This window comes from Quercus suber, unplaced genomic scaffold, assembly GCF_002906115.3.
Source record: "Quercus suber isolate HL8 unplaced genomic scaffold, Cork oak 2.0 scaffold_530, whole genome shotgun sequence".
Classification (NCBI taxonomy): Eukaryota; Viridiplantae; Streptophyta; class Magnoliopsida; order Fagales; family Fagaceae; genus Quercus; species Quercus suber.
Window position 1 is genome coordinate 65,024 of NW_027069979.1, and position 26,289 is coordinate 91,312.

At 34.1% G+C, this 26,289-nt stretch overlaps 2 protein-coding genes, 1 long non-coding RNA gene and 1 pseudogene across 3 annotated transcripts; all 4 read right to left on the minus strand.

Moving 5' to 3' along the window:
• Positions 1–2,956: 2,956 nt before the first annotated feature.
• Positions 2,957–6,110, minus strand: LOC112000126 (MDIS1-interacting receptor like kinase 2-like; annotated as a pseudogene).
• Positions 5,180–6,322, minus strand: LOC112021418 (MDIS1-interacting receptor like kinase 2-like). The gene is made up of 2 exons (XM_024053985.2): positions 5,836–6,322; positions 5,180–5,670 (listed from the first exon to the last, which is right to left on the minus strand). Exons 1-2 carry the CDS (start codon positions 6,320–6,322, stop codon positions 5,180–5,182), a joined length of 978 nt encoding a protein of 325 aa, XP_023909753.2.
• A 28-nt stretch (positions 6,323–6,350) lies between these two features.
• On the minus strand, positions 6,351–7,782 carry LOC112000130 (MDIS1-interacting receptor like kinase 2-like). The gene is made up of 2 exons (XM_024032239.2): positions 7,491–7,782; positions 6,351–6,817 (listed from the first exon to the last, which is right to left on the minus strand). Exons 1-2 carry the CDS (start codon positions 7,780–7,782, stop codon positions 6,351–6,353), a joined length of 759 nt encoding a protein of 252 aa, XP_023888007.2.
• A 4,555-nt stretch (positions 7,783–12,337) lies between these two features.
• On the minus strand, positions 12,338–13,819 carry LOC136063461 (uncharacterized). The gene is made up of 3 exons (XR_010625117.1): positions 13,701–13,819; positions 13,205–13,271; positions 12,338–12,426 (listed from the first exon to the last, which is right to left on the minus strand). It is a non-coding gene; the product is annotated as an uncharacterized LOC136063461 (long non-coding RNA).
• Positions 13,820–26,289: the final 12,470 nt, after the last annotated feature.

The following is a 26,289-nucleotide window of genomic DNA, read 5'->3' on the forward strand; positions in this document are numbered from 1 at the left end:
TATAAAAGTTGCAGGTTGCCTCCGCTCACTACCATCACAAATCATAGTACTAGCTTTTCCTTGAAGAAAGAAGAATAAAACATACTAGTAGTTAAAAGTAGTTTAGTTTATTAAGTAAACAAACATTAATGGTTGAGAAGAATGAAAAAAGTTTCAAATCTAGTCGTATTTATGTAAAAAAACAAGGGCGAATTCATCAACGAAACAATCATAGTCCTAGCCGTTATGAGAAAATTTTTCCTTTCAATTAGGACTTAGGTATTTTGTTTTTATTTTTATTTTTATGGGAATTAGGACTTAGAATTAGAGTATACTTTATTTAAAAAAAAGAAAAAAAGAATTAGTGTATGCTATTTTAACAACAGTAATATAGCTGCCCAGTTTGTAATGTAATATCAATGATCCAGACAAAGAAGGCATATTTGTATTAAATTTCATTGCGTCAATTTTTCATTTAAAAACAAGTCTAACTTTTTTTCATCGAATTAACATTCTGATTTTTTTTGCCATTGAATAGTTATTTTTAAGAGTGTTCTTTCTTATTACCTTTCATCACTCCCGTAGCCCATCCTACACAACCCAAAATACAATTTTAAAAAAAAAACCTATAGCCCACCAACACCAGATCGGAAACCCCAACCTTAAAAAAAAATACCAGATCGGAAACCCCAACCTTAAAAAAAATACCAGATCGGAAACACCAGATAATCACCAGATCGGAAATATCAGAAACCCCAGATCGGAAACACCACCACCACCTTGAAAAAAAAAAAAAAAAACCCCCACAACAACCCAAAAAATAACCACCACAACCACCCAATAATCACCGCCACAACCAGCAAATTGCCGCCACAACCACAGTACCACTGTCACAACTAACCCATAACCCACCACATTCACAAACCTCAAAACCCATCCCAAATCAAACAAACCCAAAAGCAAGACCCACCACTGCAGGCCGATTGACAAAGATACGATGGTGGGAGGTCCGATGACATGGGGAGGTTTTCGGCGTGGCTGGAGGAAGACATGGCAAGGTCGGCGGCGTGGAGTGGAGAACGACGCGGCAAAGGCGGCGGCTAGGAGTGGTGATAGCAGCGGTGGGCTAAGGAAAGAGGATGATGGGCTGAGGAAGAGAGTGAGAGAGAGACAGAGAGAGGGTGAAAAAGAGTCAAAACGGGAAGAGATAAATGGGTGGGGAGAGAAAAAATATTAATAAAATTTTTTACCAGTTTTTTCTGTACAGTGCTATGTTTAGAATTGCACTGTAGCACAATGTCATTTCTTTTAGCATTTGACACATCTCATGAATTAAGTATTTTGGTATTTGGTGTGTCAAATGCTAAAAATATAGCATTTGACATACTTGATGAGGATGCTCTAACAAGAACAACAATGGCAAACAAAACCTTAGTCATCAATGACAACAAGGATTGGTGTCCGATTCTCAGTTGAATCAGACGGTCCGATCTGATTTTTAAAATCATAGTCGTGTATGAAACAAATTAGTGAGCCAATTACAAAAATATGTGAGGTAACTTAGGAAATTGGACTCATCATCAAATACAATATCATAATAGTTTGATTAACGCTACTATCTAAAGAGTTACATTTTATAACTCCACATCTCCTATATGTCATTTTTAAAGGTATCAAAAGTGTATCCTATGATTCATAATTTTTTAGATCAAGCATATTTTTTGACATTTAACCCTTTTTGTGTGTAGTGTACCACATTTTATTTAGTTTTGTGATACCGACTTTTTTCTATAAGTACACAGATAATTGTAACATATAGACTGGTGGTGAGATGGACACCACACACACACATATATATATCTTGCTCCCATAATTAATTTTTTAGTGTATCGTCAAAATAAGTAAAATGAAATTTAGGTCACATGATCAATTGCCGTCTGATACTCCCACAATTCTACAACTTAACTAATTTGCTAGGGCATGAAAGTGCTCAAGTCGAGCTACACTAGGCACAACACGAACAAAGTGCTCTATGGTCAACCAATAGTACAATGCACGACAAGAAATTGAAAAATTAAAAATAATCTAGAGTCCAAATCTTCTGTCCCACTTTTCCTGCTCCACTCTATACTCCACCAATAAATACTTGCCACGTGTTTACTTAATTAATTTAATACTATCATTATTGACTTATTAATACTACAGTTATTAATTAATAGTAGTATTTAATTAATTAGGTACACACGTGGCAAGTATTTATTAGTGGAGTATAGAGTGGAGTAAGAAAAGTGAGATAGAAGATTTTGACTCAATAATCTATGTTATGTTCTTTATATTAAACCAAAAACAAAAGGCATACATGCACTATGCTAAATAAATAAATGCACAAGTAATGCATGACAACAAGAGTGTACAAAGGCTCCTAGGATATTGACATGGAAGTAGAAGACAGTGGAACGATATGTAGGCTAAGGAGTAAAAATATGTCCTACTTTAAATGGGAAGTACTCAAATAGTGACAAATAAAATGATACTCAAGTCTTGGGATCCTTTCAATTTGCACCCCTGTGGCAAAAGTATTTGGTTGCGAAGGTGAAAAGGCATGGGTTCTACAACGTCTATAAAGAGGCTGAGAGGAAATAACATTTCCCCAAAACTGTGTTAAAATTTAAATAACTCAAGGATTCTAACAACTAACTAAGTAAAGTCACATGACCTTGAAACTTCAATTTTAAAGAGCTCATCTTGAATCTTTCTCTTGATCTCGAAATGCAATATTTTGACACTACAAAACTTTCAATTTGACACAATTATATATACATACATACATACATACATATATATATATATATATATATATGTATATGTATCCAAACTAAAAAGATCCTCAATCAACATATTGAATCTACTTAATATATATGGATCAAATAAAAACTCTTTATGGTTTTATTAGCGAAATTCTCAATTCTGCATTTAGACTAATACAACTTGCAAATAAACATAATACAGTAAAACAAGATAAATAGCTTACTAGAAGGAATTATATGTGAAGAAGTAGGGGAACGACAATGGGAACATAAACAAAACAAGCTATTAGACAGTTGAGCCTCTGAGATCAACTACTTCTCCTAATGTGATCGTGAATAATGTATTTGGAAAATGTGGTTTTTGAGTTGAAAGCTCTTGAGAAACTTGTTGCATTGTTGGGCGAGATTGGGGAATAGTGTGCAAGCAAGCAATTGCAATCTTTGCAATGGAGAGCACTTCCATAGCAACTCGATTTATAGAAAGTGAAAGGCGTTGGTCCAACACATCCTTCAATAGCATATCATAGGTTGTAAATGTTGATGATGAGAGAGACGAGATCAGATCTCCAAGATGCTTTCCCATGATTATTTCTAAAGCCAACACTCCAAAACTAAAAATATCACACTTCTCATTATTTTCCATTGTGTAGGCAAGCTCTGCATGGGAAAAGAATTGATCAAGGTTATAGCAACACCATTATTAGCAATAAAATCTAAACACTACTTGAATTGGGCCCATGCATAAGAAAATTGTAAAATATATCAATTTTATTGATATCATATGTTTGGAACTTGGATCCATTCACAGAACTTTTGCATTGAACAAAACCTTTAGCTTTATGAATTGGGTGAAACAAGGGGGGACGTGCTAGTTTCTTGTTTAATTTTATCATCAATAGAATCAAAGGTATACTATACTACATGCATGTTACATATGATATAATACTGCATTTACTACAATCAACTTAGAAACTGACTTCACCTGGAGAGATTAAAAAAAAAAAAAAAGACTTTGCACTTTTTAGTCATTTTTAGAACGAAACATAACAGGTGGTTAGTCTGCAACTTGATAACTTGTCTATTATGTCGTAAAAAATGTAGCAAAATTTGTATTATGTGACAACTGAGCATATGTTAGAATTATTTAAAGGTTTACATACAGAACAAAATAACCTTGCAAGTGGCTACATTTTCTTCTATATGAATTTATTTCTACTATGGGCCCAATCATGGTATAAATAATAATTAACAAAGTTAAATTGCTTACTCTATAAGTACATACACCTGAGTATGAACTTTATTATGTAATAATAGGAAAATAGCTAAAAATCCTAGAGTAGTTGCCTTAAATTTGTTAAAATAGCAAAAGGCCTAGCTAAAATTTAGCCAATAAAACTTAAAAAACACCCTTATCAGGTTATGAACCCGTGTGACAAAATAAGATATTGCTATAGTGCTTGTCCAAATTTAGGAGGAATTGTTTCTTGTGCATTTTATTATTTTATTCAATTATTGGTTGGTAATTATTGTGAGTGGAGAGAGAAAATTACAAAAAAAATTAAGAAAATTAATATTTTAATAAAATATAATATAGAATAGATAATTAGCTATGGGTGTTTTGAAAAGTTGTTAGCTAAAATAAAAATAATTAAATTTTTATTCTAAAATATGTTGTAATAACTATGGAAATTGGTTGTTTGGTGTCCATGTCGGCCATGACAGATGTTCTTCTAACTTAAGCTTGGAAATATTTTTATGCTATGATATTGGATGGTCCCTACATAAGCTTGGAAAACCTTTTACACTATAGACAACAACAAAAAAACTAACCTGGAGCCATGTATCCATAGGTGCCTGCAAGTGACATCTAGTTGGATGAATCAGGTTTCAAAAGCCTAGCAGTACCAAGGTTAGAGATGTGAGCCTCATATTCTGGATCCAATAGAACATTCTTACTTGATATATCAGGATGAATTATAGGAGGTGAGCAATCATGGTGCATATAAGATAATGCATTCACTACACCTTTTACCACATCGACTCTCTTAATCCAATCAAATGTTTTTGCTCCCTCCTCACTGTTTAATAACTTCACCAAGCTTCCTCCTTTCAAAAACTCATAAACCAAAAGAGAGTGTTTCGGATGTGAACAAAAACCGAACAACTTTACAATGTTATGATGTCTTATTTCTATTAAGGCATGAATCTCGCTCGTGAAGGCTTTTTGATTGGATATCTTGCCATCAAGTAGTGGGTGAAGTTTCTTCACAGCAACAACTTGGCTTGTTTGCAACTCAGCTTTGTAAACACTTCCATATCCTCCCACTCCAATGCAATATTTGGAATCGAATTCCTTCGTAGCTTCAATGATGTTTTCATACACCATTTTTCCATCATAACTCACATATTGCAAAAAGATTATCGTTACGCACTTCTCTTGGCTTATCTTCTGTTTTCTTCACTCTTTGGTAAAGAAGAAGTGAAACTCCTACAATGACAAATATAAAAAACAGCGTGCCCCAAAGAGAGATTAAAATTATTACCAAAAATCGGTTGTGTCTCTTAGATGGAGTATCAGGAATCATTTTTGGGCAAGCCTTCAAACCAGCAACATTACCACACAAGCCTTTGTTATTTTTTAGTGCTGCGATTGGAGCCTTGCGGAAGGCCGTGATGTTAGGAATAGGACCCTCTAACTCATTATAGGATATATCAATGGATGTCAAGCTTGCACCGTCACCGAACGAGGATGGGATGGAACCAGAGACATTATTGTGAGAGAGGTTTAATGTTTCCAACATTTTCATGCCTCCAAGCTGTTGTGGTATCTCTCCTACCAGCAAATTTTGACTAACATCAAGACTTTTAAGAGACTGCATGCTTCCTATAGTAGAAGGAATACTTCCATTGAGTATATTTCTACTCAAATTTAGGAACAATAATCTTTAGCACTCTCCAAGTTCTTTGGGGATTGAGCTGCTGAGATTATTTACTGCCACGTTAAAATGTGTTAGATCAAATAGCCATCTAATTTCTAAAGGAATGGTACCTGAAAGTTGGTTATCATTCAAATGAATTTCGATCAATGACTTCAAGCGCCCCAATTCCTTTGGAATCTTCCCAATTAGATGATTTGAAGAGAGGTCAAGGACACCTAGCATGTTTGCCTCGCCAAGTTCAAGTGGTATCTTGCCAGAAATCTTGTTGTTGGAGATTTTTAGGCTTCTCAAATTGTGACACTTCCCCCGCTTCCAAGAAAATTCACCATACAGATTATTACTACTCAAATCAATATAAGTCAAGTTCGGGCAGATGTCGAAAGCTTCAGATATATTTCCTGTCAGTTGGTTTCCTTCTAGCCTAACTCGATTGAGGCTAGTGCAGTTTTTCAAGGTTCTTGGGATAGGACCTGTAAAGTGGTTGTCCTGGACAGAAAAGTTAACAAGTGATCTAGATTGGCATATTTGTGGGGGTAACTGGCCTATGAAATTGTTGTTTCCAAGTTGCAAATTTGTCAAACTTGTCAGATTACTCATCTCCAGCGGAATTGAACCACTTAGTTTATTAATACGAAAAGATAAATAGGTAAGCTTGGTCATGTTTCCAATAGTGGTTGGAATTGATCCAGAAAGTTCGGTCGAGGGCATAATAGGTAAGCTTGGTCATGTTTCCAATAGTGGTTGGAATTGATCCAGAAAGTTCGGTCGAGGGCAGAGCTAAACCGGTAAGCTTGATCATGTTTCCAATAGTGGTTGGAATTGATCCAGAAAGTTCGTTCAAGTGCAGAGTTAAAGAGGTAAGCTTGGTCACGTTTCCAATAGTGGTTGGAATCGATCCAGAAAGTTTGTTGTCATTAAGTAAAAGTATAGACAAGGCAGCTAGTTGTCCTATGGAAGCAGGAATTGAACCACTTAGTTCATTTTGGGACAAATCTAAACTGGTAAGCTTGGTCAAATTTCCAATCGTGGTTGGAATTGGACCAGTGAGACTATTATTTAGTAATTGAAGGACCCACATATGTTTAAGCAATCCTATTTCCTCAGGAATGGAACCAGAGATATTTTTGGAATAAAGGTAAGTTGTTGTAACTCGCTCAAGTTTCCAATGGAAGAGGGAATAGGACCAATGAGAAAATTAGATGACAAATCAAGTTGAGTGAGCGATCTCACCATTCCAACTTCTCGGGGTACGGAACCAGAAAATTTGTTGTTTAATAGGAATAGTATGGTTAAGTTGCCCAACTTTCCAATTTCTAGAGGAATAGGTCCCGAAAGCTCGTTGTCACTTGTCATAGGTAAAGAACTGATAAATTGCTCAAGCTTCTCATAGAAGCTGGAATGGGGCCTATGAGACTATTTCCGTTTAAAGCAAGATATATTAGATCTCTCAATGCTCCTATTTCTTGAGGGAGGGAATTATTGAGTAAATTACCGGAAACCATTAAATATTGAAGACTTATCATTTGGCCTATCTCGGGGGAAATTCTTCCCGATATCTGATTTCCACTCAAATTGAAAACTGAAGTTTGGAAAGGTTAAAAATGCTAGGAGGAAATGCACCAGAAAGATTATTGTGAGAGAAGTCGAGATGGGTGAGTTTAGAAAGATCTCCAATACTATCAGGAATAGTTCCATAAAGCGAGTTTTGTAAAAGACACACTGTGGAGGTTCGGAAAGGAAGAGAAGTTAAGGTTGTAAAGCGTACCTTTCAAACCAAAACTGGAAAGGTTTAGGCGAGTGACACCCAATTCCAAGTCATCGCAAGTAATTTCAACCCAATTAATGCATGGGCGGTCTCCAACCCACGAAGACAGGAGAGATTTGTTTTGGTTGTCAAGACTGGCTTTCCAGTTTAGAAGAGCTTCTGCTTCCTTAAATGCTTTACCTACTTCAGCTGTAGCAGTCACAGAAGAAGTTGTGGAGGAAGCAAAGGTAGCAAAATGGAGCAAGGAAACTAACAAAAGTACAAGGCTACAGAACAAGACTTTGAATGCCATGACTTTGGTAGCTGTTTGTGTTACGGAGGGTGATGCGGGAGACACAAGAAGATTATTATTTAGTATTATTTATGTTTGCAAGCCCATTGTATTTTTATGTTTTAGGTTCTATTAGTTTATTGGGCTTTTAGTTATTGGGCTTTTAGTATTTTAATTTAGAAGTAAGGTTATTTTTGTAATAAGACAATTAGGGTTTCCTAGCCAATTAGAACTAGGGTTTAGCAATCCTCTATAAGCAACTTATTGTACTCCTTGAGGAGATAGTTGATATTTTGATGAATGAAAAAAATGGCCGTTTGGTCTTTCTTTGGTCTGGTGCTGACTCCAGGTCTACCCTAGGTGCTGACTCCTAGTGGTTTTCCCGCTTGGTGCTGACTCCAAGCAAGGCCTAGGTGCTGACTCCTAGGTCATATCCCTTTATTTTTCTATTGTTTAGTTTTTGTTCTGGTTGTCCTGCGTCATATTTGGTATCAGAGCAAACACCGATCCGTTGAAGCATCACCGCAGGAAAGAGCCAGAAAATCTTACCCATATAAAAAAAAAAGAAAAAAAAAAGAAAAAAAAAAAGAGGCAATTATTTTAGAGAATCATGGTAATATCTGACGCGCCTTATTTTGATGGTGATGATACTTATCCACGAGATTTTGTCAACTGGATAAATGGGATGGAGCAATTCTTTGAGCAAGCAAATTGGGCAGATAATAAAAAGGTTAGGTATGCCAAGTTGAAGTTAAGAGGTCATGCACAAAGGTTTTGGGAGAAGCTTGAATATTTCCGCTATGTGGATTATGAACCTGCCATCAGTGTGTGGGAAGATATGAAAGAAAAGCTTTGTGATGAGTATTTGTCACCATACTATCGAGCTAAATATCTACCCCAATCTCAGTGTGGTACTTTTCAAGTTGAAGCAAATACGATGAATCCTCATCCTCATCTTATTTCATGTCCTCAACGCACTTTTGAACAATCTACCAAGGAATTATCTAACAGGGGAGTAACAGACTTAACTGTAAAGCTCATGAAAGATATTCAAGACAGGATTGCTCAATACAAGAAGACTCAATCCGATTCAATTGGGAAACCACGGACACTAGATCACAATGAACTTCTTGCTGCCCCAATAGAAGACAACATTGATGATGATATCTTAGTCGTTGAGAATCCTCCAGCAACACCAAAGCCTACTGTTGACAAAGACGTACATGCGTCAACAAATGTTGCTTTAACATACGTGCAAGGAAATGAATCTATTGAAGAGCAGCAAGGTGAAGAGATGGTGCCTAAAGAGAGTATTACATTAGAGGGTGCACATGATGTGAAAGTTGAAGTTGTTGAATGTGCTTCTGGTCAACCCTCCACAGTCCTTGAAGATCTACATCTTGGTGAAGTCGAAGAGGTTAAAACTACAGTGCTTCCTATGGTTCATAAGGTTCAAGACGAGATTATANGGTCAACACTTCTTGGCTTGTACCAAAGGGAGTCTCTCAATCTAATGCTATCCCCTCTTCCCACTTGCCACTTTGCTTGCGCCAGTGAGGAGTTCCTTGTTTGCCATATATTTTTCCACATCTGGCTGGAGTTTTTAGGGACTCGATCTATTTCCCATATATGGTTGACCTTGGGGAAATATTTGCTTTTCAAGGTTTTGGCTAGTAACAATTGTGGATTTTGCCCTATTCTCCAAAATGGTTTTGCTACTAAGGTTTTATTGAATGTTTCTGTTTTCCTAATTCCAAGACCCCCATTGCATCTTGTTTGGCAAATCTTTTCCCAAGCAATTGTGTGAATCTTTTTCTTCTCAATATTATCACCCCACCAAAAATCTCGCATTATTTTATCAATTCGTTTGCAAGTATCTTTTGGAAGGAGATGTATTGACATAGTGTAAATTGGCATAGCTTGCATGACTGATTTGATCAAAGTGAGTTTGCCTGCTTGGGACAATAACTTACCTTTCCAGTTTTGTAGTTTACTTTGAATTCGGTCAATGATTTGATTTCCTATGTCCTTCATTTTGGTACATGGGTCAATGGGAATCCCCAAATATTTTCCAATCATGTTTTTCATTTGAATCTTGAATCTTGAATCTTCCCTTTCTTCCGAATTACAGTTTGGACTGACAGTCATGACGGATTTGCTATCATTTATTTTTTATCTAGAAATTTTAGAAAAGCTTTCCAAGACCTCTTTCATGTGCTCTGGAGTTTGTTTGTTTAGTTTCATGAATAAAAGGATGTCGTCAGCAAAAAATAAGTGTGATATGGGCATTTCTCCTTTTCCTAAGTCAATACCCTGTATAAGTCCTTTATTCTCTATATTCAGTAGCATGCAAGATAAAATATTAGCACAAAGAATAAAGAGGTAAGTGGAAAGCGGATCACCTTGTCTGATACCTCTTATTGGTTTGATGTTTTCAGTTGGAGTACCATTGATTAGGATTCTGTAGGTTATTGTGCTAACACATTGCATAATAGAATTAATCCATAGTTGGCTGAATCCCATTTTTTAGAGGACAGCTTCCAAGAAATTCCAACTTAGGCGATCATAAGCTTTACTCAAGTCTACTTTTATAGCTGCAAATCGAGCTTGGCCTGTTTTCTTTGTTTTTATGGTATGGAGTAATTCAGGAGCAATTATAAGATTGTCTGAAATTGGACGCCCTTTGATGAAAGCATTCTAGTATGGGGTAATGATGTCTTCCATAATGGGTTTTAATCTGTTTGCCAAAACTTTCGATGCCACCTTGTAGGCAACGTTACACAGGTTGATTGGTCTAAAATCTCCGATCAATTCCGGGGTTTGGCACTTTGGGATCAAAGTGATGAAAGTGTTGTTGAGTTCTTTAAGAATGAAACTTGATTTTAAAAACCTAAGAGTAGCTTGTGTAATTGTAGGTCCCATGGTATTCCAACACTTTGGGGAACTAATGCAAGAATACACACTAATTCTCTCGTCTTGTCTGAGAGCACTTTACTCTCTTCTGAGAGCTTCTTCGTTGTTCTTTCCAAATAATCGCCACTATTCTTCAAATCTGATCCATATCTCCGGCTGCAATCATTTCTCTACTCACCTATCCTAATTCCCCTACTTTTCTTCCCTTTGGCTTGCAAAGCCTTAGCACACAGGCTATATTTTTGCCCCACCCAATATCTCCACGATGCTTCCTATACTCCCCTCTTAATCTATACCTTTCCCGTTGCCCAATTGCTTAATCTTTTCCTTTGTTGTGTGTTTACTTTTGCCCCTTGACCCGTTTCTCCATTTAATTTTCAAATTACATCCAATTGAAAAAAATTCTTGCAATCAAAATCCTTAAAACCCCTTTTCAGCGATAATTCTTTATAACCCAAACCCTAAAACACGATTTGTGTTTCTGTAAACTCGTGTTTCTAAATTTAATTATCACTTTTGGTGCTCTGCTATTGGCCTTCAGTGGTTATAATTATCCTCTGTAGTTTTATACCCAATTGTATAAAATCCCTAAAACCCCTTTTTCCAGTGATAGTTCTTCATACCCTAAACCTTTAAACACGATTTGTGTATCTGTAAGCTCGTGTTTTTAAGTTAAATCATCACTTTTGGTGCTCTGCTATTGGCCTGGAGTGGTTATAATTATCCTCTGCCGCTTAAACCCAATTTATAGATTCCACTCACTCAATCTCTTTTCCCCTTCACATGCAAACCTTCTAACCCACACCCAATCCAGGTGAGATTAACTTCTTAATTAATACTACCTAAACTCTATAAATCTACAGAAAACTTTATTTGGGGACCTTAAACATCCTTTTTAATAGTAAACTAGTCGCAGGCTCACGCGATGCGTGTGATTATATATTTTGTAATATGATACAATTCATAATTTATTCTCTAAAATTTATTGAAGATAGTTTGCTCCTAAAAAATTGACTATTTCTAAAATTATTTTCCAACTCTCTATCTCTACAAATATATCATTATATTATTTTGGGTTTTTTATTTTATTTTTATTTTTTTTATTTTTTATTTTTTTTTATAGATATGATATTTGAAAACCAATAATGGAGGGACATGCCAACACAACATTAGATTTCTATTTTTCTTCCCATGACGAGATTGTATCATATTTTAATTCTTCTAAATTTTGAGGTGCAACCTTCGTACCAGTTGCTAAATCCTTAATTCTCAAAAGTGATGTTTAGTTAGTTGCCAACAAAAAAGAATGAGACCACAAAAAATAGAAAGTAAAGTGAAGTTTTATAGGTTAGAATCATCACGTACAAAAGCTTATTTACAATAAGGTAAATAAATACAATACATATTAAACAAACCTCACTTCAGCAAAATGATCAAATTTAATAGATCCTCACTTATATCAATTTCCATCAAAGACCAAATTGTCAAATAGTAATGTACCATTGATTCCACCTATGTCTACTATAGACATTTATCAATGTGTCCATATACAAATCACTCAATTATCATTGTTTTGAATTCCCACAGAAAATCAAAATAGAGCTTATACGAATTGTAAACTTGCTAACTCGGCCAATTGTTCTTACCTCAAAGAAGATGTCTATTAACATTCCAGGTTATGAATTTCAAATGGCTACAGGAAGTTATCAAATTGTATCAGTTGCTATGCCCAAAAATAGCAATTGCTTCTGCCTTCATTGGAACACATCAACTATATCATATTGTGTTTAATACGGAAAGAAATAGTAAAATCCAAAAGAAATGGTATTGTTAAGATTTGTCTAAAACTCATGTACGTAGTATTCTAGATATTTAAGAAGAGAAAATTCAAAAAAGAAAATCAAGTTGTTGAAAAAATAGCATAATTCAAAATCTAAAACTAAAAACCCAATTATTGTTCATGTACACAGCATTAAAGATAGGTATTCAAAAATCAAGAACCAATTAATTTTTCTATCCTCACAATAGTTAGCATAAAGCTAGGTACTAATGGAATTTAAAAATAACTCAATTCTTTGAATTTCCTCATTCCTAAAATACCAAAAAATTTCTCATAAGCTAAATAATCCCCAAAGTTATTCATCAACCAAACAGGCCAACTAAGACCCCAAACACAAAAATTCTAACCACAACACAACAATCTACTTAAGCTGATGTACTTTGAAGAATTAAAGTTTCCTTTAAAAGATTAAGATAAAAAAATTTAAACTATTACATCCCAAGTTCCATACACAAAAAAAAAAAAATTTAAGATTCAAACTTTACTCTCTTTTCTGTTTAATTTTCCCACAATTTCTGGGACACCAAATAGTCAAATTAAACAATAAAAAACAAATTATTAGTATAAGGAAATGAAAATATAAAATAGCTAATGTGTATTGAACCATAAAAAGCAAATTATCAAACATCACCCAAGAAAAGCAACAAATTTATTCCTTTCCTTCAAAATGTTCGAAGAAAGAATGGTTACCAATTGATGGTATGACCTTCAATAGATTAAAAAGCCTCCAATGATTGCGAGTCTTGATCATTGACATCTGTCAAAGAATTGACAAACAAAACAAAGATAAAAATGAAATTTAGTTCAGCATATAAGATGACGGGAAAAAGAGAACAATAACAATTTCTCTTTGATGAAAATGAATAACACTCTTACTATAAAACAAAGACCAAAATAAAAACATCACATTGAACAAACATATTGAGAGTAACATTCCTACAGTCTAGAGAATGGCAACCATAAAACAATTTATAACAAACATGATCAAATACCCAACTCAAATAATTTTTTTTTTTAAAAAAAATATATATTTTAATAGTTTTAAGACCATGAAAACTCAATCTCGTTCATAATGAAATCTCAAAATAGAACTACGTTTTTTTTCCTAATAATGAGATGGGAATAAAAAAAGAAAAAAAAAAGAATAAGAATAATACAAATAGCAGAACTCATTTTCAATTTATACCCTTTTAACCTGGGCTACCAATGTTCACCTCTCATCTGCTTTAGTTTCATTTGCAAGCTCTAGAGTCATTATCTATCTCCTTTGCTCACTTGATTGGGTTTTGGTAGATGAACTTGAGCCATGACCAAAAGAAAGGAAAAAACACTCAGGAAACTATCGCATTGAAGGCCATACTGATCAATTTGTAAATAGAGAACAATTGAAAATTTATAGAAAAAAAATGAGAGGTGAGGAGGTTGCAATCTATCGGTGACTATAAAAATTCCATATAATAGCGGCATCTCAAGAGTCTGGGTTAATAGAAAGACACACGATAGATTTGGAGACAAAGTATCAGTGACTATAAGAATTCCATATAATAGCGGCATCTCAAGAGTCTGGGTTAATGGAGAGACACACGATGGATATGGAGATAAAGTAACACCTGAATTTAAAAAGAGACTCAATAAATGGCAATCGATAAAAAATAAAAATAAAATAAAAAAAAAAGAAAAAAAAAGAAAAGAAAATAAATGATGACATGACGCTGACATGGCTTAACTGGAGCGTAGCAACATTAAATGCTACGTTTCAGCTTTTAGTAATATATAGATTAGAATGGGCACAGAGTCTCCTCCTCCACGCATGCATTACCATGATTATCCCAGCTACTTAGATCAGCTATTTAACTCTTACCCCTATGTTCAGGCTAACTCTACTATCCCACCACCAGAACAACCAATGAAATTTTGGAAGAAATCATTCCACCCTCCCCCTTATATAGATGATCTTCATCCTACAAAGTTCCAAAAAATTTCATCCACCTCTGAACACTCTAAAAAACAACATATGGTGGATTACAAGTATTCAGACAAAACCTCTGAACTCTTTACACATAGCTCACCCCATATATCACCCCAAAAATCTATCTCCCATTCTAATCATCCCAACCCAACAAAGGAAAAATCTGGTATCCCTGCCCTTCATCAATCCAACCACCCCTACTCTAAATCCATGGAGCCAAGTTAGAACAACAGAGAAATAGGATGGAGCGATAGCAATGATTCAGAAGCTTGGCAAGATGTCGAAGATATGGGCGATTCACAAAACCACAACAATGAGGACATCCTTACCAATTCCATCTTTCACAAGGGACCTGTTATTCAACTAGACAGTGCCTCCCTAGAAAGGAACACAGTATTATAGAGGCATTGCTTGGTGGGATATCTTCTAGACAAAAGATGTTTCTCTGTAAGAAGAATGTAGTCTATTCTTAATTCTGCCCGGAGGCTTAGAGGTAGTATTTGAATAGTAGAGAGGCAAGGGAACTACTATATTATCCGCTTTGAATATCCAACAGACCAGGAATATATACTTCGTAAGGGGCCATGGTCTGTTGATGGTGCTTTGCTTGTAGTGGAGCAGTGGACTCCTAATCTAGTTTTAAATCGAATCCAGTTAACTTTCTTCACTGCTTGGGTTCAAGTGCACAATCTACCATTGGAATATCATGACACAAATTTGGCACACTTTATGGGTGATCTAATTGGAGAATATGTCTCTATAGACTGGCAGCCCGCTTTCCCTCGTAACATCTATTTCCTGAGAATGCAAGTAAGGATCGATCCATGGCTTCCTCTAGTCGCTGGATTCATTCTTAAACATGATGATGGTCAATACATGTGGATAGAATGTCGTTATGAACGCATTTTCAAAATTTGCAAAAAGTGTGGGTTGATTGGGCATTCTCGAAACCAATGTCACATGGATATTGCGGATGTGGAAGAATTACTTAGAGATCAAGCCTTCCGAACACGATCTCGCTACCCTATTGAGTTTGGTCTGGATATCACAAAAGTTTTGTACACTGATGACATAGGAGCCTTCAGACGTCTTCCTAGTAGAAGAACAACTCAAGTCAGATACGAAGCTGACTCACAGTCCAGTCCAATAAACCTCTCAAACAATCAACAACCTGGTGCTCCTTAACATCCAAACAACCAACACCAAACCAACCAGTACCAACAATCTAGCAACCCTGAAACAACAACCAATCTCATCAAGGTGAATCCAGCAGAAACCATTCTCAAAGCTAAAGGACAGTGCATGGGCAATTGAGCTTTGATAGGTTTATGGTAAGGGATTTAAGTGATCTGGAAGTCCACAATCCTCATAGCCCTACAAATGACAGCCTTTGGGAAGCAAATTTTCTTGTTGATAGTGATGAAGAAATTGATCCTTCAAATGCTGCTGTTAACACTACTATGCAACAAACCTTAGATCAGGCTACTAATAGACAAAATCAATAATGGGACCTGGAAGGTTCAAATATTAAATTGGTGGAGCTAGAAGAAGGTTTATGTGGGCTGACTAATGCAGAGCTGGTTTTCATGGATTGGGAGGCATCCTGTTCTAGCTTCCAAAGGGCTGTAAGAGAAGAGTTTTCAAGTTATGACTTCGGGGTAATTTATGCAGAAAGCCCTGAAACCAATAAGGCTGAGACTTTACCAGAAGTACCAAAATTTTCAAACTTTGAAATAGGAGAAAGCAGTGGAACTACGCAGGATAATGAAGACACACAAGTTATTGGAGGCACTCTCACTAGTATGATGACCAGGGTGGCTCAACATGAGAATATAAGCTCTCATAATTTCACTGGCCAGTATGGAGACAACACCGTGGGAAACATGGAGTTTAGCACACATATTTGGGAGCTCAGCCCCCAATTAGCACTATCAACCCTCCTTTCCCTTTGCTGCAAAACCCAAAGACCTGCCCTCTTACTAAATAATCTCCAAGGATTGATACAACATTTCATGCAGGTAAATGGACTCTCTGTGAGACAACTAAGTGATCCCAGGATTCATTCTATAGCTGCTCTGCCTAACTAACATGCATGCACAGAGGTGATGATGCATGACTCCAGTTCTTCTTTTAATTAGCTGCTAAATCAAAAACCAAAAAAGCCTTCACCCAAATGGCAAAGATATGATGATGCACAGGTTATAAGCAGTCCACGCCAAAGAAGAATTGATCAGCATCAATGGATTCCTAGTAATGAAACTCAGTGGGATTTTTATAATCAAGCAGAGGAAGTGTCTACTATAATAGCAGCTTTACAATGTATTGGTATTGAAAATAATGAGCTTATAATTAGAATTAGAATTAGAATCCTTGACACCCCTAGTCAACACAGGGAACCAAGCTTTAGCTGGAACAGTCCACCATCCCAGCAACTTCAAGCTAGTTTGATGTTATCACAGATTCTGCACCTTTTGTCCAACCTAGGGATATCGGAGGCAGCCTATGAAAGGCCTCCGAAGCAACCATGAGGATTTTGGCATGGAACTGTAGGGGTCTAGGCAATCCCTCTACAGTTTCTCTATGCTCAAAGATTGTCCAAGCACAAAGACCATCCATTATGTTTTTGATGGAAACAAAACAAAAGGAAGGTAAAGGCATTGGACACATAGATGGTCTTTTGAGAATTTTGAAGAACTGGGTAGGGTGGGTATGTCAGGGGGACTTTTGTTATGTTGGTCAAATGTTTGTCTTGTTGTATTGGATGCATCAAAGAATATTATCCAAACTAGAATAAAAATGCCAAATGTTGGATTTGTCTACTTCAATTTCATATATGGTCATCCAACCACACATAAAAGGAAACATGTATGGAATCATCTTTTATCCCTTCGTAGCACAATAACAGGACCTTGGGTATGGATTGGAGATTTTAACCAAGTCCTTAACCAAGAAGATAAATTTTCCCTTAGGAATCAAGCATGTCTAGGTGCAATAGACCTATACAATTGTCTCCAAGAAGCAAGTATGATCCCCATGAATGCTACAGGAGTACAATACACATGGGAAAATAATAGGGAAGGGGAAGAATTAGTGTGTGAACGGCTTGACGGAGCCTTTGTTAATCTGGACTGGCTACACACTTATGAACATAGCAGTTTGGAAGCTTGGCCAATATCAATTTCAGATCATGCCCCTTTAATATTAGATACCCATAAAAGGTATACCTTTCATAAAAGATCTCAAAGATTTGAAGCTATGTGGTTATTACACCCAAGCTATAAAAAACTCATTGAAGAGACATGGTAGGAAAAAATATCGGGTTCAGCTGCATATATACTAACAAAAAAACTTAAGAGAGTGCAATAGGTATGTAATGAATGGAATAAAAATGACTTGGGAAATATCAATAAACGTTTAGCAGATCTGAAGAACCAATCGACGTATTTGCAAAATCAACATTACACCCCAGAGATAGTCAAACAAGAGAAAGAGAAACAGTAGGAACTACAACTACTGTTGGATATGGAAGAATCCTTTTGGGCACAGAAAGCTAGAAAAGACTGGATTCAAAAAGGGGATATAAATTCAAAATACTTTCATGCTTTAGTAAAGCAAAGGAGGATAAATAATCGTGTAGTTCACATTAGACAGGATTTGAGGCAATGGTTGGAGGACGATGAATCTATCAGAACACATATTAGAGAACACTTTGAAAAGCTTTACCAAGTGCTAGAAGAGATGAGCAAGGAGGACATACTAAGGAAGCTAGACAGTTATAATCTTCCGAGGTTTTCTTTCATTCATAGGCAAGAACTAGACAAAGACTTTACAGAAAAGGAAGTCAAGGATGCTGTCAAGTTTAGATTCAATAATTAAGTCTAAGTCTACGGTTTATAATACATTACATAATTAGAGTACAACTATAAAAATGCCTAACCTTGTGTGTCTCTTATAATTAAAGAAAAAAAAAACCAGAAAGTTAGTCTAGTGCCAAAATTCTGATTAACTTTTCAAATCTAAATCATTATAGCCCACTTAAATCTTGATTCTTGAACTCTTGCAAGGAAAGAGAATGGAGGCAAGAGATGTTGGCGGTGTTTATAGGCCACTTAAATCTTAAACTCCCCCCCCCCCCCCCCCCCCAACGCATACGTTCATTTTATTTCACCGGTGGTAATATTTGTCTTTAACTTAATGATTGGAAACAGTGTCTTTAAGAACTTAAAGTCAAGTCTAGATTCAATAATTAAGTCTAAGTCTACAGTTTATAATATATTACATAATTAGAGTACAACTACAAAATGGTCTAACATTTATAGTTGTAGTTATACTCTGGTTATATAATATATTATAAATCCAGTTTAAAACACTAATATTACTATTTTCGTGTGTGTTCTAATAAGTATTATTATTTACAAAAAAAAAAAAAAAAAGAAGTCTAAGTCTACAGGAACTCTATGTCAAGTCTAGATTCAATCATCGAGATTTGAAGAATCAACATGGGCATTTGTTCAGGCAATATAAAAAATGAAATAAAATAAAATAGGGTAAATTTCATTAACGTGTTTGAACTAATGCTTACTAGATCCAAAACTTTTCAAAACTAACACATTCTGTTCTTAAAACCAATTTAGTCTCTAAAAAGTTGAGAAAAAATAACTAATCATTTAGAGACTAAGTATGCTTCAAGGACCAATTTGACTAGTTTTGAAAAGTTTTGGACCTATTTGACATTAGTCCAAACCTCAAGATATGTTAGTGGAATTTACCCCCAAAAAAATATAAAATAAAAAACACCAATAACAACAAGAAGTCGGTTATAAAAAAGAAGGGTAAGAAGGGTCTGATAAGGGAGTAACTCTAGAACACTTATTAATGATTTTAAAAAAAAAAAAAAAAATTGACATCACTTTTGTAGTAAATAGAAAAAATTGTCAAAAGATAAAAGTTTTCTTTCAACTTTTTCCATAAAAAGTTTTTAAATATGTTTCACTAATAAATACCCTTAAAGCATTTGTTAACAAAATCCTAAAAAGATGGGGACTATTTTCAATTTGGAACAAGGGAAGAAAGTGTCAAGTTAAATCATTTTATTAGCACTTCTTTTCAATTCTAATTGTGTTTTTTTTAACTAATTACTATCACAAATGACCAAATATGAACCATCACTAATAACAAAAGTCTTAATATTAAAATTTGGGGTTGATTATTGATTCTTGATTGAATGTTCAATATGTGTGTAAAACACCCTTGAACGTTTAGACCCCAAATTACAAAATATCAATTCAAGCTTAATATCAAACAATTAATGTGCGGAACATGAACATAAGCCAAACATAGAATTGAAAAACAATCTAAGCTAAATATAATCACATTAACAACATAAAATAAATGGCAAAGATAAAGGAAGAGAGATGCAAACACAAGGACAACACTCGATGTGTTATCGAAGAGGAAATCAAAGCTCTCGGCGTAAAACCTCTCTACTGCCCTCCAAGCAGTAAATAATCCACTAAAGAATGTAGTTGGGATACATGGACAGCAGAAGACCCTCCAAGCCTAATCTATCCAGTGTACCTAAGCCCTCAAAGCTTCTTGCTCCAACGAGGTTGCGCCGAACCTATTTCTTCTTTAGCTTACTGGATTCCGCTATACACCATAGCATCAACCAATAACCATTGGTCCCTTCCAAATTACTTCCCTTAGCACCAAAACAATCTTCTCACAGATGTGGGTATGGTAAGAAAAAGGATTTGGTCAAGAACCTCTCAAGGATGTATCAATGGAGAGGAAGAGAGTAGATGATTTTGTAGAGTCTCTTAGTGAAGATTGGGGATGAGACAATCTTATTTTTCTCTAGAGTTTCTCTCACAAAATTCTCTCTGGAAGCTTTCTTGATTTTGTGGGTATAAGGGTCTATATATAGTGGTGTGTGTTTGGAATACGAAGAGTCAATTTTTGCCAAACAGGGTTGGTTGGCGGCTTGACTTCGCGGCTTGTCCAAGTCACGAGTTCAAGTCGCGAGGTAACGGCTTGGCCAGCCTGAGACTTTTGTCCTGTAGTGCGATAGTTGGCGTGACCCTTCACCTTCCTGCAAGCTTCTCACGTGCACAGCATTTGGTGGCTTGCAAGCTGCGAGTTAGTCACGAGTCCTAGCCGTGAGTTTCTACTTCTTTGCACAAGGATGAGCAATTCTTCACACTCTTTTCACACACTACCTTTACATGAATCTCACCTAAATACAGGGTTACTAAGTGCTAAATTACAAGCAAATTGGCACGGAATAAAGCCAACAAGATGGTTGATAAATTTCAACCTTACATTGATGAACAGATTAGTTAGGGTTAGTCACATGTTGAATTAACAAATATAAAAAATAAAAAAAAGGTTGGCCATATGTATTCTTTTCCTCTATTCTATTCTATTTGAAATCACACTATCTTTTACTTCCTTAATTGACATGTCCTTTTATATATATAGAATTTCAGCCTTTAGCGTCAGCTTCTGATGATTGTGCTATTTATTGTTCGACTAAGACACCAATTGATTTTTGGTGTATAGACAAATATTGAGCCTCAAATATCTTATTCAATCATTAAAGACATCATTTTTTTTATAACTTCTACTAATATTATTTTTGTCTCCCTTTATCTTTGTCGTATCGTTAACTTGGATCAAGTCATTTTTTCCTACCGGTATGTTAACCACTCTCCTTTGAACATAACCAAACCATCTCAAGTGACTCTCTCTCTTCTTTTCATCAATAGGAGCTACCCCAATCTTTAATCAAATTTCTTCATTTCAAATTCTATCTATCTATGCATTTCCATATATGCCTCTTACCATTCTCATTTCAACTACACTTATTTTATGGATATGTTACTTCTTAATAGCCAAACATTCAGTACCAAGGAATATAGCTAATCATATAATAGTCTTACAAAATTTGCCCTATAACTTTATAAGTATTATGAAATCTATTAAGTATGTAGGATTGGAATAGAATAGAAAATTGTGATATTTTGTAACACTTAGAATCCTAGTTAGTCTAGTATTGAAGGCGTGTTAAAGTACATGACGAGTCAAGATTCAAGCTATGAAAGACACAAGAAACTCAGATGATGTTAATGATAGACCTATATGAGAAACAATATAAGCTTGTCAACTCAACTGTTGTGAATTTTTTGGGGGTATGTAACTTTTTTATTTTTATTTTTATTTTTAGAAATGCTATATCTACAATATTTTCACAACAAATTCTAGGAGTTATGTTGTTACTGGTTTTAATTTGAACCCTTCAGTAAAATTACTTTTTGCCACCTATAACAACCAGTAACAATATTCCATTTAAGATTTGTTGAGAAAATGTTGTGGAAACATTTCTCTCTTCTTCTTTTTTCTTGTTTTTCATTTGATAAAAAATTATTATTTTATTTATTGGCTAATATTTGAGCTTAATTAATACTATTTCAATAAAAGAAATAACTCTATTGGTTAAAATTTGAGGGCCTTTGGTGACTGCCTCATTTGCCTATACTATAATGCTGGCATTGATCGGAAACTTGTGACTTGTGTCTCTTATGAAAAAAAAAATACCAGAAAGTGTCAGTTTAGTGACAAAACTCTAGTTAATTTACAAATCTAAATGTTAATAGTCACTATCATCTTATTTAAATTTATTTTGTTGATTTAATTTTACAATAAAGTTATAAGAAATTAAAAATAATTTATATAATTTCATTTATTTTCAACAAAAATGTACATATTTCTTGTTATCTAGTCATTTAATTTATCTATTAGGAAAACAGGATCCTTGTAATCATGCATTGTGTTTGACTGGTTAACTTGACTGGCTATAACCGCAAGTTTATAGTTAAATTTTGTCCATTAATTCATATATATATCTCATTTACTTAAAATGGCACAAGCTTGTGACTAGTATTGATCGAAATAACCTTTATTGGTGTGTGGATTTGAAATAGTTATGACTTAGACGTAAGACATTATTCAAATTACTTAATATCACAACTATTATTCTTTGAGAAAAGTAGAAAACTTCTCGAAGTTCAAAGCACATTATGCGTCAATTCATATCATATGATTATACTAACAATTGTTTCTTAAATCCTTTTTTTTTTTTTTCTTTTTTCTTTTTTTTTTTCGGAGAAATTTAAATCTATCAAATATATACAAATAAATAAATCCCTTGATATTATTTTAAAGCCTCAAAATCTCATTATAAGCATTAGGTGTCGTTGTGGAATGATTGAATGACTATTCATTTTATAAGTGTTATTACACAGTAGACTTCATAGCTGTTTGAATTGTTAGCTTCACTTAAGTCAGTTTGGAAGGTGGTGGAGACCACAAACTTTCGAGGTTATTGATTCTTTAATAATAAATTTTAAAGGGCCAGTGAGCTTTAAAAGATAAAAAGTTCTGTCACCTGTATTTTGGAAAGATTTTTTTGAGTCAGTGCTTTACCCCTTCGTAAGCTTATTCGGTGCAAATAGTGATTAGTATCTGGTTGAAAGACTTGAGAATACATTGTGCAAAAGCCCAAAAAAAAAAAAAAAGTTCTGTTTTTTATCTTTTTAAACTTTTCATACATAAAATTATATTATAATTGGTATTATTAGCCAACTGATTTGATATGTCTCTTGCAAAATCAATTATCGTGCGAAATTTGAGTCACCTTGTTTACCAAAAAAAAGAAAAGAAAAGAAATTTGAGTCACCTTTATCTAATCTGCCACTGATTGAACCGGTAGAAAAACGTGGAATTGCACGTATGGGTTTTGTGTCCGTGTGTGGTTATTACACTTTGGTTCTTGCTTGATGCAATATGGGTTATGCTGTTCATGGTTTTCAGACTCGGACCGTTCATTGAACCGTAAAAGGGAGAAGTTCAAGGTTTTTGAGGTCGAACTGAGGTCAAACCGAGGTCGAACCGTGATGACGTCATAATTAATTTAATAATTATTTTAAATATATATAAAAACATTAAATTAATAAAAAATAGAAAAATTAACTAAAATAGTCCAAAATAAATATAGATAGTATTTTTTATAACACAACTTTCATAATACAAATAAAAATTATTAAATTCTAAAAAAATATAAATAACTATTGAGTTTCTAAATTATTTTTAAGTCATGACAAAGCACACTTTAGTACTCAATAACTTTTATTGTATGAAACCCAATAAAATAGTGAAGAGAAAATTCATTGCCAAGCCCATTATGACGTCATAATTAATTTAATAATTATTTTAAATATATATAAAAACATTAAATTAATAAAAAATAGAAAAATTAACTAAAATAGTCCAAAATAAATATAGATAGTATTTTTTATAACACAACTTTCATAATACAAATAAAAATTATTAAATTCTAAAAAAATATAAATAACTATTGAGTTTCTAAATTATTTTTAAGTCATGACAAAGCACACTTTAGTACTCAATAACTTTTATTGTATGAAACCCAATAAAATAGTGAAGAGAAAATTCATTGCCAAGCCCATCTGACTGCCGGTCATTTTTTTTGTTCCAAGCCCGTTTGAATAGTCACTATCACCATTTATTATGAATTAAAAAAAAAAAAAATCAAAATCAAAAGCTAGATCTGAAGAATGATGTCCATGCATTTAAAAATGGTTAAAGTTAAACAAATAACAAAACCAAGAAAGAAGTGCTTGACAGCAAGCAAGTATTTATGTGAGTAGTTGACACTTGACACGCACAGCAAAGAAGAAATCTCCGGAAACAGTGAAGAAGTCTACAACATTTTTAGCAATATTTTCACAAAAAAATTCATATAAAAAAGTCGTTATTAATTATAATTTGAACCCATTATTGAAATTATTTTTTTACTCATCGATATTAACTAATAACAATCTATTACTTAAAATTTATTGTAAAATATTATAAAAATATTATAATAACATTTAATTGTAATTTTTTTATTCTTTTTATTATTATTTCCTTCTTTGCTGGCATCCATACGTTTCCTTTCCTTTTCTTTTTCTTTTTTTCTCTTGTTTTTTCTCCTCCACCCACGTATCCCCATCCCATCCCCACTCTTCTCATCTTGTTTTTATTTTGCCTAGACTCTTCCTTCTCCACGCAGAGTGTCCTCTGCTTTTATTTTTCTTTCTTTATCTCTAGCTCTCCGTTTCTCATTCTTTCTCTCATACTCTCACCCTGTCACTGTCACACACACATTACCAACGAAGAACAAAGCTAGAATTTAAAGCTTGCTTCGCCCAAGAGAAGAGTTTCTGAAGAAAGGGAGCTGCGTGATGTGCTATGTTTCTCTGGAGATGGCAATGGTAGACATGATGTACTTTTTTTCTTTTTCTTTTGAGAGGGAGTTGTGTTTCTGTGTTTCTCTGGAGAGGGAGTTGTGTTTCTTTTTCTTTTGTTTTTCTGTGTTTTTTTTTTTTTTTTCTTCTTCAAGGTTCAGATTCAAACGGAACCGTGAGAAACGGTTTGATTACGGTTCTCAAAATCGTGCGGTTGAACCGCGGTTCAAACGGTTTCTTGCTTTTTGGACATAGACCGGTTTTAGAGCCTAAAAGAACCGTGATTGTGAGAGGTTCACGGTTTTTCTGGTCGGACCGTACGGTCCGGTCCGGGTTTCAAAACCATGATGCTGTTGGCAACTAAATGAATAATTCTTTTTTTGTTAAAAGGATGATTCATCTATATTTATATCTATATATTACTAAAAGCTGAAGCGTAGCATTTAATGTTGCTACGCTCCCATTGAGCTACGTCAGCAGTCATGTCATTATCAATTTTTTTCCAATTTTTTTATACAATTTTTTAACATTTAAAATGAATTAAAAACTCTATTATATTACAATCAAAATATCATATTTAATTTATCTTATTTTTAATTATTCTTATTTATTATTAAATTTTCAATTCCATTTTAACTTTTCATATCCCCACTACTCTCTACCTTAACTTTCTTCAACCTTTCTCATTCCATTTCAACTTTTCATATCCCCATTACTCTTAATATTAATATTATTCTATCTTTTTATCTTCCCTTATTTTTGACTCTTCTTATTCTTATCCTCATGCTATAAAATTGTCATTCTCCCTCTTATTCCATGCATAATTTCTATTCTTCCACACACAAAAGCCCCTCTCTCTCTCTCTCTCTCTCTCTCTCTCTCTCTCTCTCTCTCTCTCTCTCAACGGCTAAGGAGTAAAAAATTAATTAAAGATGACCTTACAAATGTTATTATAAACTTTACAATGCAAATAAATAAATCGTTAAATTCACTTAATTAAATCATATAATAACAATTAAATAAAATCATACAAAATTTAAACTTGAAACTTGAAACTAATCAAACTCTAATCTAGAAAATCATATTTATTATCAAAACTAAAAGGAAAACGTTCTTCAGTAATAATAGAAATATATAAGAAATAAAGATGAAAATTTTCAAAATCTTTTTTTTTTTTTGACATTTCATTTAACATTATTTATAAATAATAAAATATATATATATATAAAAAAAAAAAAGTCTTTAAATGCTTATATTCTTCACACACTATGACTTTTAAAATCTAATGAAAGGTTCTAAGAATTTAACTCTCATTTAATGCCTCTATTATGTTATGAAAATCAACAGCCAGTAAAATATGATAATAGTAAGAAACGTTATAAATGAGAACATGAAAAAACTAATTAGCCACTATTATTATGGAATAGATGTCTTTTTTTATGCATCTAAGAAAATGAAATGTATAGGGTTTACTTATTAAGGTATATGTAAAGATTCAC

What these genes read in the sequence shown, in the direction of transcription:
- LOC112021418 (XM_024053985.2), bottom strand. Translation starts at nt 6,322, where the DNA reads ATGAGTAATCTGACAAGTTTGACAAATTTGCAACTTGGAAACAACAAT. An exon ending in GAATGATAACCAACTTTCAG is followed by an intron (nt 5,671 to 5,835) that starts GTACCATTCCTT and finishes CTTCTACTATAG; the next exon opens with GAAGCATGCAGTCTCTTAAA.
- LOC112000130 (XM_024032239.2), bottom strand. Translation starts at nt 7,782, where the DNA reads ATGGCATTCAAAGTCTTGTTCTGTAGCCTTGTACTTTTGTTAGTTTCC. An exon ending in TTCCAGTTTTGGTTTGAAAG is followed by an intron (nt 6,818 to 7,490) that starts GTACGCTTTACA and finishes CTGAGGAAATAG; the next exon opens with GATTGCTTAAACATATGTGG.